Source organism: Xenia sp. Carnegie-2017, unplaced genomic scaffold (assembly GCF_021976095.1).
Source record: "Xenia sp. Carnegie-2017 unplaced genomic scaffold, XeniaSp_v1 HiC_scaffold_2, whole genome shotgun sequence".
Taxonomy (NCBI): domain Eukaryota; kingdom Metazoa; phylum Cnidaria; class Anthozoa; order Malacalcyonacea; family Xeniidae; genus Xenia; species Xenia sp. Carnegie-2017.
The window spans coordinates 5,118,612-5,133,723 of NW_025813482.1; the positions used below are offsets into that span (position 1 = coordinate 5,118,612).

Consider the following 15,112-nt stretch of genomic DNA (forward strand, 5'->3'; position numbering starts at 1 on the left):
TATTGTGCTCTAATTATTATTGTTTATAAGATAAAAACAATAAAACGTAAGCGCTAATTGGTTTATATCTTTGTTTGCACTTTGTACTAGCATGTGCAAACCAATCTGATCAATCAATCAATCAGTAAGAATTTGCTAATCAATCGTGAATTTATTGTAAAAGAAATAATAAAACGTTTGTTTAAATAAATTAAATTTGTCTGTTTCGCATTTTTGTTATTTTATAAAAAGAAATAAAACAATTTTTTGTGTTTGCACAGGCTTATGCAAACCTTGGGGATATTTGTGACTCGTCTCGACCAGGTTCAACCCTCGACCTTTAGTCTCGGGCTTGCACTGATCTACTTTCGAGTTCTCCTCGGTTTGCATATGCCTGTGCAAACACAGTAAACCTCTTATTTATTTCATGATATCACGTGCTACTCTGTGATGATAATAGTGAACTACAAACTTCACCAATTGCATTTAAGAAGAGTTATAGCTAGGGCATAAAATACATAACAGCAGAAACTCTAAATAGCGTAAGCAATTTCATTCAATGTTTCGAAAATGAAAAGATTTACATTATTTGTTATGTATTTTATTAAAATACTTTATTGATTTTTTGAAAACATTATAAGACATTCTTAACAAAATCTTGTGATTTCATTTTTCTCTGATGGGAATTTCATTTTTCAGAGTTCTTGCTTTAAATTTACTTTTATACTGAGAGTCTAAAATAGCTTATTAGTTCTACAAATAGAAATATCTATGATATATTTTAACTCATTTATTTAAGCTTACCTTTGGAAGGAATGGTCGATATTTTGAAGGATCGGAGAAGAGTTCGGTATTTGCCTTTTCCAAGGCTAGATCAACTCTAGTTCCTCCTCCTGAAGGGCTAACAAGACGATTTCTAATCGTTTCATTCAATTTTGCAAAGTCGAAACTTGGGTCATCAAAATCACTGAAACGCATTATGGTCGTTGCGTTTGAACTATAAGTGATAATTCCGATGTGAGTGCCCTCTGTCGAGACATTAAAACCAGCGACGACATTCACTATAAATGTTTTGACTTTTTCAAAGTCCCTTCTGCTGATACTACCCGAACGATCAACTAGAAAGCCCAGCTCAATTGGAGTGTCACATTCTGTTGCAAAAGATAAAATGCTTGTTTAAGAGCTTGCTAATTTTTGAGATACAACCAGGAGTGGCATGTAAAGAAGAAAATGAAATCAAAAGATTTCAATTGTGCTTGTAATCTCTTTTTTTAAATTGTAATATCCAAGTTCACATACCTAACCACTAATGATTATGCAAGAAAGCTGTTTGTCGCCAAAATTTAAGCAGCAACTTCGAACTCCTGTCTTATTTCCAGCTACGCAGGCTAATGGTAAATACAGACCAGCGGCGCTATCAAGATTTTTTTCGGAAGGAAAAACACAAATTCTGTTCTTATTATGCTATGAAAGAACAAAATTTGTGTTCTTTGAATGATTTGTGAATAAAATAAAACACACTCCGAATATAATATCCATGCATCTTTATTTTCCAATTTATTGCAAATTCTTCATCAGACATCCCTAAATTATTGATTCCTCTATAATCTCTTAATTTCTCTCCCCTCTGACTCTTCTTGCCGGCACCTTTGTTACAGATAGTGATATTATAAGGCCAATACACCTGATTCAGTAAAACAACACTAGACAGTTCGTAAACAACAAGCTAAGGTTGTGCATTAACTTATAGCTTTTACACAACGCTGGCTTCTGTTTTAATCTGCAAATACGGGTGCATAGTTAATCAAATATGAATTTGAACACGAGAATGAATAGGAGAGCCAAAATTAAACAAACAATAAAGCGACTGCTTACAATATGTAGAAAATTTTAATAGGACATTTCTTACCAAATTAAAACATCTTCAAACAGAATAGATATGTTTACAATAAAAATGCCTGCTAAGCAGGCCTACATACGTCATTTCACAAGATTTAATTTATTAGTTGTATTACACACAAATTATTTTACTGGCAAGCAAATGACCTTTACAGGTACTAGGTTACAAAGCAAATAAGGCAATCAATCAGTTGCTAACAAGAAAGAACAATGGTTGAAATCAAGTGGGGTTTTGAAGAAACTGAAGACACTCGTGAAGACACTTCGTAACTTCGCAAGTGTTGTGACAGAGCTCATGGGCTAGAGCTGCTAATATGAGAAAGATATTTGACAGGACGAGAAATTTCAATTTCAGCCAATGGAAACATTTGCAAGTATATAGTTCAACCTATATACATATAAGAGGTAAAAGTAAAATTTATTTTTTAGCACAAGAGGTTTAGGGACGAAGGTGGGAACAAATTACGAAGGTCAAGGCTCAACTATCAGTAGTCATGTAGTTTGACCAAACGGTCGTGATCAGAAACAGCTCTGAAGATATCATAGCCAAAACGTCACACAGACATTTTGTCGGTATTCTTAAGACTTACTATTGTTTGTTTGTCTCTTCTATATGAGCTATGTTTGTTAGGGTTTTTTTAGTATTCAGATGGTTCATTTCTATATAGATGTGAATATGTAGTATAATAACTATGATTAGGACTGTTGATTGGCAACCAGCAGGTGCAGGGTTTTCAACATCAGGGCTTTCAACCACTTGTTACACGTTAGATCACGTTGAAAGCCACTGAAGTGACAACGTTCCAAAAAATATGATATAAACTTCAAATTTAATGTATCAAAATGAAGAGTGTTGAAGCAAAGTGTTTTTTTGAAGCATTGTAAACGCCATAAATAAATAAGAAACTATCATTTCTGGTAAGTTGGTCCTGGTTTAGCTCGTTTTGTTGAACAAAAATCGTCATGCTAAAGCGAAATTCTTCCATTACTTCTTCCGAACGAGATTTTCTTGAGACAAGAAAGAATTTTTGAAGAATAATGTAAATAATCATCCCAGCAAACATCCTGATACTTATTTAAAGTAATAAAGACCAGAAAAGTGAGATGAATAAAACTAAAGCCTTTTGGGAAAGCCGATGAAATTGCCGGAAATAATTATGCAGAAAGACTAGATACAATTTATTAATTTATTGCACTACACAACGCTGCTTACATAGGAATTAAATGTTGAGAAGACAATAATTCAAGATTAAAAATTTCTAGATCGCCTCATTATTTGAAAACAATGACATAAAATTTCATGCGCAAATTCAATAAATTGAGTAAAGCTTACCTTGAAGACATTGTCCTGGTGCGATAAACGCCAGGATAAAGACAACAGCCGATATACAAATGCTTCTGTGCATTCTTTCGAAAATATTCATTTGAATTCATCAAGCGTATGAATAAATAGAAACAAGCGAAAGGATTCACGACAGAGAATACACAAATTTGTCTAGTTATAGTGACCAACGACCAGTTGAATGTGTTGACAATTGACTGCGTGATACACGACACCGTTCTTCGTAGTGAAGGTTACAAAATCCGGTTTTCACAAAGGCCTTTTCATTTGACAATTGACATGTACGTTATGTGAACAAACTGGCAGTTGCGTGAAAAATGCTTGGTGTATAAAGTTAGAGCAAAATTTGACATTAGACAATTTCGTTGAAAACGGGGTTTATAAACCCTCCCCTTAATGAAATAAAACGCTATTTTCTAATAATTCAAGTCCCATTTCCATCAGATTTCATTTGCTGGAAAAAGTCAATATCTAATGGATAACACAATCCTGGTTTTGTTCAACTTGTTTTTGAGCTTACTACTACCTAGCTCAAACTCTTTATATCTTTCAATTCTACCATTAATTTTCATTGTTAAAACATTGAATATTTTGATGTTAAATGATAAAAATTTTCACCTGCGTGACAATAAGATAAAATGAAAAAAAGTTCAGTCAGCTTGTTTCCACTGGCCAAAAATACCTTTCTCGTCTCGAAGAGGAATCTATTTTCTTTTGTTTCATGATGCCAATAGTGAAAGGGCAAAGTTTGACTGTGGATACTCCAGTAAAACAGAATTGGTGGGGAATGTTGAAAGTGTGCTGATGACGTCATTAAACGTCATTACGCGATAGCTTTGCTATCATATATTTTTCAATTTTACTCATTATCTCACTATACAAACTTCGACTTGGTAAATGAGAGCTTTTGTCTTATTGAGTAGTATCCATATTTTTGGCTACTCAGCTCATGCAGGATGTGACGTCATATTGCAATTTCTTCATAAATCGGTAGGCAAGCAAAAAACATTTAAAAGTAAATATATATAACTCGTTTATTTGTAAGAAAGAACAATAAAAATCTAAAAAAATCGTCGAAAACAGGAAATACCTAATGCGGTCTCTATGTTATGAAACTTGAGTTTATTTTTATTCAAAGGCATACAAAAAATTAAGATAAGTAGAATTGCCAGTAAAATCAATAGAACGAGTCAATTTTTCTGGTTACGGGTAAATTTTCGGTCGGAGTTATTCAATTCCATTGATTCGTGGTTACATGACGTTTTGCGTTGTCATCAATAATTTTGACTGTGACTTTAGAGAAAATCCGAAAAATAAAGTAAATTTGTGTTTGGTGAGTAAAATACTGAGAAATCAAGTCATGAAAAAAGATTGGGGCCTATATTTATTATGACTAAAAAGCCATTTTTTGACATCTTGTGAACTTTAGTTGTTGATTCGTCAATATCTCGAAGAAACATTTTTGTCATAACGAATGGTTGATAGTTGATTGGAAATTTTGAATTTATTTCTACCTAGTAGAACTCACTTTTTGAATAAAATGAGTTGGGGTTTCTTCAACAAACGAAAAGGGATTGTAATAAAGTCAAATGTGGACAAAAAAGACAAAGAATTTGATAAAGAAATTGAGAAATGTAATGAACTTGAAGTAAGCACTAAAAAACTTTACAAAGGAATGAAACGTTGTAATGAAGCACTTGAAGAACTAAGGAAGATGGAATCAAAATTAGCTCAAGATTTATCTTCAATGCCTTTGGATGACAATCCAGATCAACTAAAATATGCTGAAGGTTTTGTAAAAACTGCTAAAAATATTGATACATATGGGTTAGAGCTTGAGAAAAACATCACAAATGTCACCATTGAACCTCTGAAAAGCTTTCATGGGATATTTCCCAGAGTCAGTAGTGGCATAAAGAAACGTGAACAATGTTACCAAGAATACTTGAGACTGAAAGGAAAAGTTGAAAAATATGAAGAGAAAGAAAAAAATGCTTTAAATAAGGGTAAACTCGAACAGTATGAAAGGGAACTGGAGAAAGCTAAGATTGATTTTGAAGCTCAAAATTCTCTCATGTTGAATGGGTTGCCTCAGTTAAGAGAAGGAAGGATTACATACTTTGATCCTTGTTTTGAAGCTCTACAAAAATCACAAGTTGACTTCTACAGTAAATGCTGTCAAGCTTATGGAGATTTGGTTGAAACATTAGATGAGAATAGTTCATATGGTGATGATATACAAGACATGCTCAAAGATTTAAGATCATTGTCTATCATAGGAAGTGAATAAAACTAGAAGGTACTTGATGTTTGGGTATTTTATATGACATTACAAAGCTTTGCCGATACCGGTCTATTTCTCATGTTTGGATGGCAATAATTTTTTATATAATTTGTGCCTGTAAATACTCTGCTATTTGATATTTGATATCTGAAACCATGAAGTATGTGTGATGTTTGTTCCAGAAATGTGGCTTGAGCAATCTTCTGGAACCATTAATAAACTCAAAATTGAAATCAAATCTGTTTTGCTTTTTAGCAGTTAAATGTTGTACTTAAAATTCATATTATAAGTGATTACAGTTTGTCAAAATAAATAGTTACTTCTTATTTTTAAATTCAAAGTACATTCAGAAGAACACTATTGGTTTTGAATTTCTAAAGAATATGGATTTGCCTCTAAGGTGCTTAAAAATGTAAATATACGTATGCCAAAATGTGCTACAGTAATTAATTTTGATGTACACTAGATCCACCTCTGAGTAATTATATTTTAATTTGACTTCTATGTATTTAGATCCATGTGATCTCCTTATTTAGATAGTTTATTTGTATGATGTTACATAGCTGAAGTCTTGCTTTGCTTGTAGGTCTCATCTTCTTAATTTTGTATCAATTTCTACAAAAGTTGTAGTCTTTCTTTATTTCACCAATTCTTATTTGTTAACATGTTTACCGTAAATGAATATGATATTTGCAATAAATCAAATCAATTATTTATTTTTTTTAATCAAGACTTCTGAAACGTTTTTCTGATTGAGCAACATAACTCTTATAATACTAAAGATCATTGTTACCAAATTTGGATTTTATAAAAGCATCTTCTGTTACCCAATTGAGTGTCGCTACTCTTTACTCTTACTGTCTTATCTTGCGTTTTAAAGACATTTGGGCTACGAATCAATTAACACTAAGACTTTAATTAATTTCAAAATTGACATTTCATTGCGTCATCCGCCTTGAAATGACACACCTTGTAATGTTGAGCTATTTATGAGCATAGACATTTGTGTTTAGCATAAAATAGCTTGAATGCGCGCCCTGTTCTGTTAAACACCCTCAAACTGGTCACAGTAGCAGTAAATCTAAAACTGAGACAGACGAGAACTGATTAAATGTTATAGAAATAATTCTCATAACTGTAAGATGAGACGATATGAACAATTTTGGCAGATAAGCATGATATCATTCTGAATTCTTCCTCGTGATTTGAATGATCGGAGAAGTTTGTATTTTTATGACTGCATTGTTTTACCGTTTGCATTGTCCTCGTTCATCAAAACATGTGGAAAGCATGTTTGATTTGTGACACTGTTATCTGCAAACAACGGTCTACTCCTGTTCCAGATACTTAACTCACTTAAATTAATTTATAAAGTTGAAGGGGGATGTCTTGACTTATGTTCTTATTTTCTCCTTATCTCCTTATAGTCTTATAGATATAGGAAACATGCGCAAAGGCGCACCAGAAGTTTGAAAGGTACCCCTTATATTATATCAAACTCTATTTGATATTATTTTCATGTAATTTATTTTGTATTTTTTATAAAGTAAACATTTATGTACAAGTCCAGTCTTTCATATAATAAATTGGTTTAAGGACTATGAATCTTCATAAATTCCAATCATTGAAAATTTACACTAGTTTGAAATAATTCTGAAAACAAGTACGACGCAAATTATTTGCAAGAATGCTGTTGTGAATAAATTTCTGCCAGAACTTCTATTTTCAGGTATTTCTTCGGATGTCTTGAATGTTACTATTCCTAAAATGAAATAATTATCATGAGTAAACGCCTGATCGAAACTTTCTGATGAACCCTACCCATCCTTCACCTTCCATTTATTACTGGCTACATAAAGCTTTACGAAAAATATCACTAAGAACAGTTAGATCTTGAATCGGACGAAGAAGTTTGAAGTTGGCACGAACGTGTTTTTTTATACATTGACATAATTTGTTATATTGATTTACATCTTGTTTGGTAGACCTGTTACCATTTGAAAGAAAATTATGTCATTCAGTGAGAAATTTTGCCAATTGCCACAATAGAAATGCTTATAACAATGTTCATTTTCATCTAACGAAGTCTGATACAACTAACAAATTATTGTATACTGTGCTATGTTTGTTGAATTTATCATATAAATAAGTATTTCTCATTGTAACAGACTAACAGTGCTGGCAACTCATTTTTGCTTATCCCTTAGTTGTGATACATTTACCAACAGCTGTAGTTTCTATATCTCAATACATTATAGGATGCTTTTTCCCTGTATTGATGTGTCGGAACTTGTATTATATAAAAATAAAGTTTCTATACCATACCTTCAATCTCTTTAGTTGGAGCGATTGTCGTTGATTCTTTATCTACATTGTTGAGAGTTCCAGTTTTTCGTATGAGGTATGACTTTTGTTGGTCCTCCCCTTGCAGGCTCTGTAAAAAAATTTCCATTTGTGAGATGGCTGCATGCAATTAGCAAATAACCAAGAAATGCAGAAAAGCAATACAATGCCCAATTCCGTTACTGGAAATGAACAATAGAAATAACGTTTACAATATTTTCTAATACACACCTGTTGTTGCTGACTGTGTTGTTGGTTTTACCGTTGGTATTTCACAAGCATACACGTCAATCCTCATACATATCATCTTATCCCAGGTTATTGGGTTGAAACGAATATATTTTGCTTCGAGAAGATGGTTTAATTTGTGTCGAACAATACTGTCTTTCGTTTCGTCAACGTTGGCAGTGAAGATCTTTACAATTATAATAAAACTTCAATGTTAATCACGATTGCAATTGTAATAATTGTTTGAGAAATGCCATGATGTCACTGACCTTAGACTTCATCGTGGTGTTGTCTACGTAATCAACCCATTGTTTGGCATTCACACTATACATGATTTTATACGATGTGACTGATCCATATAGGTAACCCTGCGTCGCTATTCCAGTTACGTTTCGCACTTTCAATAAATCCACCTTGATGTAAAAATAGATTTATTAATGAAAGACAGAGTAAAGAAATTCACACGGGACGGGACTTCTTCTGTTGAAGACAAATTGCCTGACGATTATGTTGACTAAATGAGAGCTTTTCTCGTTCAAAAACGTTCGATTGAGACGCTTAGCACATATAAAAAATTAAAGGGCAATTATACACTGCAGTTTAGAGCTTTATCTGACAAAACAGAAAAAAGCAATATCGATCATTTGCATATCTACTTGTTAGGATAAATTTTTATTAAAAAAAGATATCCAAGATTATATGGTGGTTCATATGGTGGCTCATATTGTCATTGAATAGGATAACAAAAAAATTTCAGTTTGTGGTATACAACTCTTGTAAAAATATATTTGATTCCCAAGTCAAATAACAATAAAGCATGCTATAGAATTTTAGCAGTTTTTATTGTCAATGACATTTTGAGCCCTGGTGTAAAATTACTTGCTTGTGATTATCCTTTTTTAGGGAAACCCATTTTATTTACTTGGTGGTTAGGTTGTGTGAAGATTTATTTTATTCGAAATATATCGATAGCAATCTCCGGAAGATTATGACAAATACTTTATTTTTTAGGTGTTAATCTGTATCAAAATAGAATAACTATGGATTTATCGTTCATAATGTAAGAATGTTCAAAATATTTCTAACTACCTGTATAAATTGGTTTTTATTTGAGTCATCTGCGCACCAAGCTCCCCAGACTCTTTTTGTTTCATTGATTTTTCGTATTTTATTGTTTAGCCGACCAAGATAAGCAAAATGTCCTGGTTTGAAAGATGATGCAATATACGAATGTCGTGGTAAATCACCATTTTCAATACCAACCGATGTATTGCATGGAAGTTCTGTAACAAAAAAAACGGGAATTCATTTTTCATTTTTGGCTTTTTTGCAGTTAATTATTTACCCTAACTCTTTTCAATGCATTGCCTTTGATAAAAAGGTATCTATAGTAGGAGAAGACTTTTGGTTTTTGAAATCGCCTCTCACAATATTTGATTATTTATCAAAATGTTGGTTATTTAGATATGTTTAGTCACTCTATTTAATCCAACCTGGCAGTCAGTAACCAGTTTTTGAAATAATAATTTAACTCCCCCGTGCAAAACTACAGCACATCAGCTGCCAACTACATACTTTATTTGCACATCTGGAACCATTCAAACAGTTTCGAACGAAAGCACGGTTTGTTAATGAAACATAACAATGTTTGCTGTATTAAATAGATTCTATGCATAAACAAAATGCCAAGATCACAAAACTTTTATGTTCCGTGTGTTTTAATTCATTGAAATTAAATGTTTGATGAACGGTTCAAAACACGAGTATTATTATCTCAATGAATTATTTCATAAAGATATCGAACCCTTAAAGGCCCACCTATATAATTATAAATCTTGTTTTGGTTTCTTATATCTTGCCAGTTTCACATAAGTTTCATACTCAATTTTGTATACGTCGAAAAGACATCAATTCATTAAGATTCTCAGTCAGAGTTATCAACTACATTTGTCAGATAAAACCCAATTTATAATGTACTGTGTTGTTGTCAATATATAGCGCTGTTCTTGTCGAGTTGTGACTTAAAATATAAACATACAAAACGTTCGTTTTTTATCTTTACTTGGCAAACTAGATTCTACCCAACTGTTGCATATTTCCTGCACTGATGACTATTGTGAAATAACAAAAATTCATTGTCAAAAAATGTAAGAATAATTCCCACAGTAAGCATGGTATGCATTTAAAATTGTTTTCATCAAGAGCATTTGCGCTTTACTCAATTTCACAGTGAGAATTTAACTAACATATTGACAGATTTCAGTATCCATTTTCGGCAACGCACGCACATCGGCACATGCACATCGGTACAAGGTGTTTCTTTGTTCATTGATTACAGACGCATATTGAAACTTGCGCTTTTACATTCATGTGTGTTATCTAACTTAGAAGAAACTTTAAAATAATTTTCTAAGAACAGTTCTTTCAACAGAATAGAATTATTCTTTATAAAACTCGTGTTCATTTAGCTTTTATTTTTCGTGACTATCGTTGTGCTTACATTGTTCCCATTGCTCTTAAAGTTGTAGTATAGGTGACAAAACAATTGAAGGTGTTAGACGCATTATAATATTTACAAAGTATGTAAAAATAGACTGTATATTAGACGATATTGTAACTAATTCTTCCTTCCTAAATCTCTTGTCTCAATTGTAGTTTAGTTTACCTTTTTCAAGTTTACAGAGTTTATAACGTCTTAAAAATACTACTCTAAACATATTACTTAGACACAATCAAAATATAAACTTCGAAACATAAATTATGTAATTATACAAAATTTCGTTGTAAATTTAATGGATGTATCAGTTCAGTAATTTTGATCTTCTTCAACAACTCAGAAAGTGTTTGTTTGAAGTGTACTACATTTACACTCACTTGCATATTGAACCGAGAAACTATGTCGTAACATTTTTTCATTAAGAATAACTTTATACATTAAAATAACTTGGCATAAACCAAAACATTGCGATTGATGTTAAGATTGTTAACGGACGTATAATTTGCGCAAAAAACGCAAATTCATCTAAGTACAAACGCCTTATATGTTTATAATGTAGAATATTATGTTGGCGTTGAACTACTCTTAATCTCCTGAGAATTTTTGTAACAATAAGACATACAAAAAGCATAGACATCGTTTGGTCAATGTTTCTGCCTCAACGCGTCTTTCTAAAGTACAAAATATGTTTTGTTTTAGACTTACCAGCAGTGGCACAGCACATTAGCGTTAAAGACATAAAAAATTGAAGCGCATTGGAATTCATCTCGTTTTTTTGTATCCCCAATTTCTTGAGAGCCGTTTGTTGTAAAAGCCTTGAACTCTCGAAACGCACATCCTCTCTCCCGGGTGCCGTGCCGTTTATAGATAAACCAAAAGGCCATAAATCACTAGTGAACAGGCACAAGAATATGGCGATCGTGCATTGGTTGAGAGACATTGATTTGAACAGAATGATTAATGACCATCCACGCCTGCTTCGACTTCGTGTTACACATCTTCAGATTCTGCGCATTCTTTTTACCTGGCAAGTGTCTGAGGTCATCAATCTTGCGATAAGGCAATGACAGCCGTTCGTCAAATTTTTATTAAATCAAGCCTGCGGTAAAGCGGTGTTTCTTTTACTGGCAAACCACGCATGCATCGTGTTGATGGCTTGTTTATACAATAACGCATCGCAGACACACAGAAACGTCCAATTTTCGTCAATAGATGTTTTATTTCTTTGCATTCGCAAGGCTAGTAAGAATAAAGCGCTCCAATTATCTCTATTTTGGAAAGTTCAGTTAACCCATCTAATTCTTTTAATACTACTAATGCGTCTAATCTGTTTAACTGAGTATCCTGTAATCCATCATTTTTGAAAACGCATTTCCGTTCCGAAAGTAAATTCAGTCACGTCAAATAATTTGTTTTTTTGAGTTTTTCAATTTTTGCTAAAAGTTTTAAAAGCAGTATAAAAACTTTAAAGTCTTTTAGTGTTAAAAGAATTCGTTGTGTTGGTGATGTGATTGTATTTCTACTTATTGCTCATTCGTGGATGCTTTAACGTGTGTATATAGAGGTCTGAGGATGAGCAACCAGCAAACCACGTGATAACATAAATAGATGTAATTTTCATCAAACCCCATTAACTTTATTAACATAATACGCGTCGTCGTCAGTAATGGTAATCAATGGTGGTCATAATGCCTTCATCTCACGTGACTTTGTAGAAACTCGAAAGTAAGTACATCAAACTAACCTTTCCCTATTTATTATCCGTTATTACTTCCTGTTATGTTAAACTTTTACTTTTTTTGAAAAAGTAATAAAAACTGCGCAGATCTACACTTATCTAAGCTCTTGATCCGATTCGTTGAGACCTCTGTCGTTTATCGCTATACCTTCATAAGAACAATAGAGAAAATGTGAAAAAAGTTTACGGTAAATAGATTATTGAAAAAAGCACATGTTGTTTATCACTACTCGTACAATCTTTAACTATTTTAAATCAGTTGCTTGCCTTTTTCAAAATTGGAAAACAGAAGAAAACACTTCGCTCGCCATTAGAGAACATCGAGCATTTTGCAGAAAAGTCAGTTACACGTTTTTGACTCACAATAGCGCTGTAGAACATTCATTAACCGAAGGAGCAATCAAGAGCACTTGTCGACAATCAATAGCATTTATTTATGCTGCATACTGACAATAGTATAAATAGCGTGCATTTATTGGCTATACGTAGCACAAAATCTTTGACATATTGTTATAGCTGTAGTTCTTATGTGCAACGAGAATACCTTCTTCCTGTTTTAAGAGAGCTGCTTTTTATTCATAAATATGCACGAAAGAAATGCCATAGTTATTTGGGGAGTAAGATCTGCGACCAATTACGGTGAATATTTACAATGACAAATGGTTTTATTCAGGAAATCATCCTAATAATCAGTGACGTCATTTATGGTGAGCAGACAACCATTTATCAGTTGTCTGTTATGTTATCTGAACCTGTCAAAGTTTTGGACTTACATTGATAAATGATTTCTATTTTACGGAAGGGTAGTGTGATTGATTTTAAAGATCACTCGTTCGTTTTGAGTCTCTCATTTCTTTTGCATAATGAAGTGTTGACTGAGTTTGAACGGTATCCGAAGCCGTATAATTTGTGAAGAATTTTCAAAGAATAAAATCCTACGAACCGGTGGTTTGTTTTAACTTACTTCGTCTATCCTGGATCTGTTATGCTCATACATTGTTAGAAACTTTTTAAAATTTGTGGGATGTCTTTAAGTCACCGTGAAAACTACAGCTAATGCTGATTACTCAGTATACTAGTAACTAAAATCTATAAATAAAAGCTTAGATCCTTGCTATTGGATACTGTAAGTATTACTATCCAGTTAACACTTATGTACGCACTGTGCACCTACTTTTACAATAAATCACAGACTAACCTTTTGAGTCAGTGGTTAACTTTGACGAATATGGGTGTACCTAACTCAATGGGTGTACCACATTATAACCTTGTGTAACAATGTCAGATTGCTATTAGAAATTGTTCAATTTTCACAATTTTATATACTTTGCTTAAATTTTCTAATTAGTTTAGATGAATGAGCTATGTTATTTAAAACTGCTTTTTTAGCTTATAAAAAGAGATCACTCACACTATCTTAGTAATGAAGCTTCTGAGCTTCATATTTATGCTGTTTACAAAATCTTAATCGCACAATATTTTGTACTTTAACATTACAGTGACATGTTACCATAAATTTATAATTGTAAGGTCCAGTTCTTGTCTGCAACAACAAACTCATACTGAGAATTTCCTTCTTGTAAATAAACATAAGGTATCATAAAATTTTTTTGTAAATAAACTTTAATCTTAATAACCCTCAGTGAAAAAGATTACTAATGATACGGCTTATTACTGGGTTCTATCTATAAAGATGAGATGATAAATATGGATTTTGTTTCACATTATATTTCCTCTACCAAATCTATTCATCCCTTCGGAATTTAATTTCTACAAAGTCATAAATGTAATTTTTATGGAGGGTTTATTTAAAATGAAACTAAAGCCAATATAGGACCCTACCGATGGTGGTAAACAATACTTTAAGCTTTTAACTATTGATTATCCTTTGATTTAAACTCTACACTAAAATGTTATTATTAGATATGTTTAATAATATTATTATAAAAACTTGTGTCAAATATTACACAAAAGTTAAAGATACATTGATGTCATTTCATTAGATGCCTTCTGACTCGGTGGTTCAAAAAACAAGTCTCGACTGAAGAGTACATTGAATTTTACAGCAGTCAACTCCTCAGCTAATGTTTGTAAAGTTTGAATGCTGTTCAATTCATCATGATTCTCTAGCTCTTGTGTTGCTTTCTTTCCATTGATAATAAAACATGATGTTGGAATTTTTTCAACATGAATGAACTGTATCAATTTGTTGAAGAAGTCATCGGATGACTTTAATTCCTTGGGAGGATCAGGAAAATCCTTTGACTTTTCCTTGAACAATGACATTTCATACATCACATCACTGGTGGTATCAAACATATGTTGAGATGTGAGTATGTAAAGTTCTTTGACAGCATTATCCATCAACAAATTCATTATCCAATGCACCAACTCCCCAGATGCATCACAGGATGGCTGGCAATTTATAATAAACAAAGAGACATTTTTTGATGTCAAATTGATAATTTTCAAAGGTGCAAATGAATCATCAAATTCAGCATTTCTTTTTTTGCAACTGACAAAACCAAGATCCAGGAATCTACTACCATCACGAGTCGGAACTTGCGGGCTCAAAATCTCTGCATCAGAATGGTATTTTAAATCAACGCCAAGAAGCGCTCGACAACCTGCTGCGATCGTGTCACAAAAACCAAACAACACAAATTCACACAATTTCATGTTCACAAAAACTAAGGAGAATTTATGTTCTAAAGAGAATTTATGTTCGTTAATGCAGTCGACCGTTAATAAATGATAATAATGGAAACATTAATTGATTGACCTGGCCAGGATGGCATGGCC

General features: G+C 32.6%; 3 protein-coding genes across 3 annotated transcripts in view; 1 reads left to right on the forward strand and 2 right to left on the reverse strand.

The window, feature by feature from the left end:
* The window catches only part of LOC124439829 (collagen alpha-1(I) chain-like), a 34,333-nt gene extending 30,911 nt beyond the window's left edge, over nucleotides 1-3,422 (reverse strand). Inside the window, exon 1 of the mRNA XM_046990087.1 lies at nucleotides 3,212-3,422. Within this exon, the coding sequence (XP_046846043.1) occupies nucleotides 3,212-3,302 (91 nt within the window). The 5' untranslated portion in view covers nucleotides 3,303-3,422. The remainder of the gene's footprint in view (nucleotides 1-3,211) is intronic.
* A 1,071-nt stretch (nucleotides 3,423-4,493) lies between these two features.
* LOC124439831 (bridging integrator 3-like) lies at nucleotides 4,494-6,230 on the forward strand. The gene has a single exon (XM_046990091.1). It carries the CDS (start codon nucleotides 4,761-4,763, stop codon nucleotides 5,508-5,510), a length of 750 nt encoding a protein of 249 aa, XP_046846047.1. The 5' UTR covers nucleotides 4,494-4,760; the 3' UTR covers nucleotides 5,511-6,230.
* Nucleotides 6,231-7,014: 784 nt separating this feature from the next.
* LOC124440687 (lactadherin-like) lies at nucleotides 7,015-11,555 on the reverse strand. The gene is made up of 6 exons (XM_046991104.1): nucleotides 11,278-11,555; nucleotides 9,165-9,358; nucleotides 8,345-8,488; nucleotides 8,079-8,262; nucleotides 7,830-7,938; nucleotides 7,015-7,266 (listed from the first exon to the last, which is right to left on the reverse strand). Exons 1-5 carry the CDS (start codon nucleotides 11,510-11,512, stop codon nucleotides 7,868-7,870), a joined length of 828 nt encoding a protein of 275 aa, XP_046847060.1. The 5' UTR covers nucleotides 11,513-11,555; the 3' UTR covers nucleotides 7,015-7,266; nucleotides 7,830-7,867.
* Nucleotides 11,556-15,112: the final 3,557 nt, after the last annotated feature.

Coding starts and splice junctions, on each gene's coding strand:
- LOC124439831 (XM_046990091.1), top strand. CDS start 4,761: ATGAGTTGGGGTTTCTTCAACAAACGAAAAGGGATTGTAATAAAGTCA.
- LOC124440687 (XM_046991104.1), bottom strand. CDS start 11,512: ATGTCTCTCAACCAATGCACGATCGCCATATTCTTGTGCCTGTTCACT. Junction 8,489..9,164: donor ATAAAAACCAATTTATACAG/GTAGTTAGAAAT, acceptor TTTTACATCAAG/GTGGATTTATTGAAAGTGCG. Junction 7,939..8,078: donor AACACAGTCAGCAACAACAG/GTGTGTATTAGA, acceptor ATTTTTTTACAG/AGCCTGCAAGGGGAGGACCA.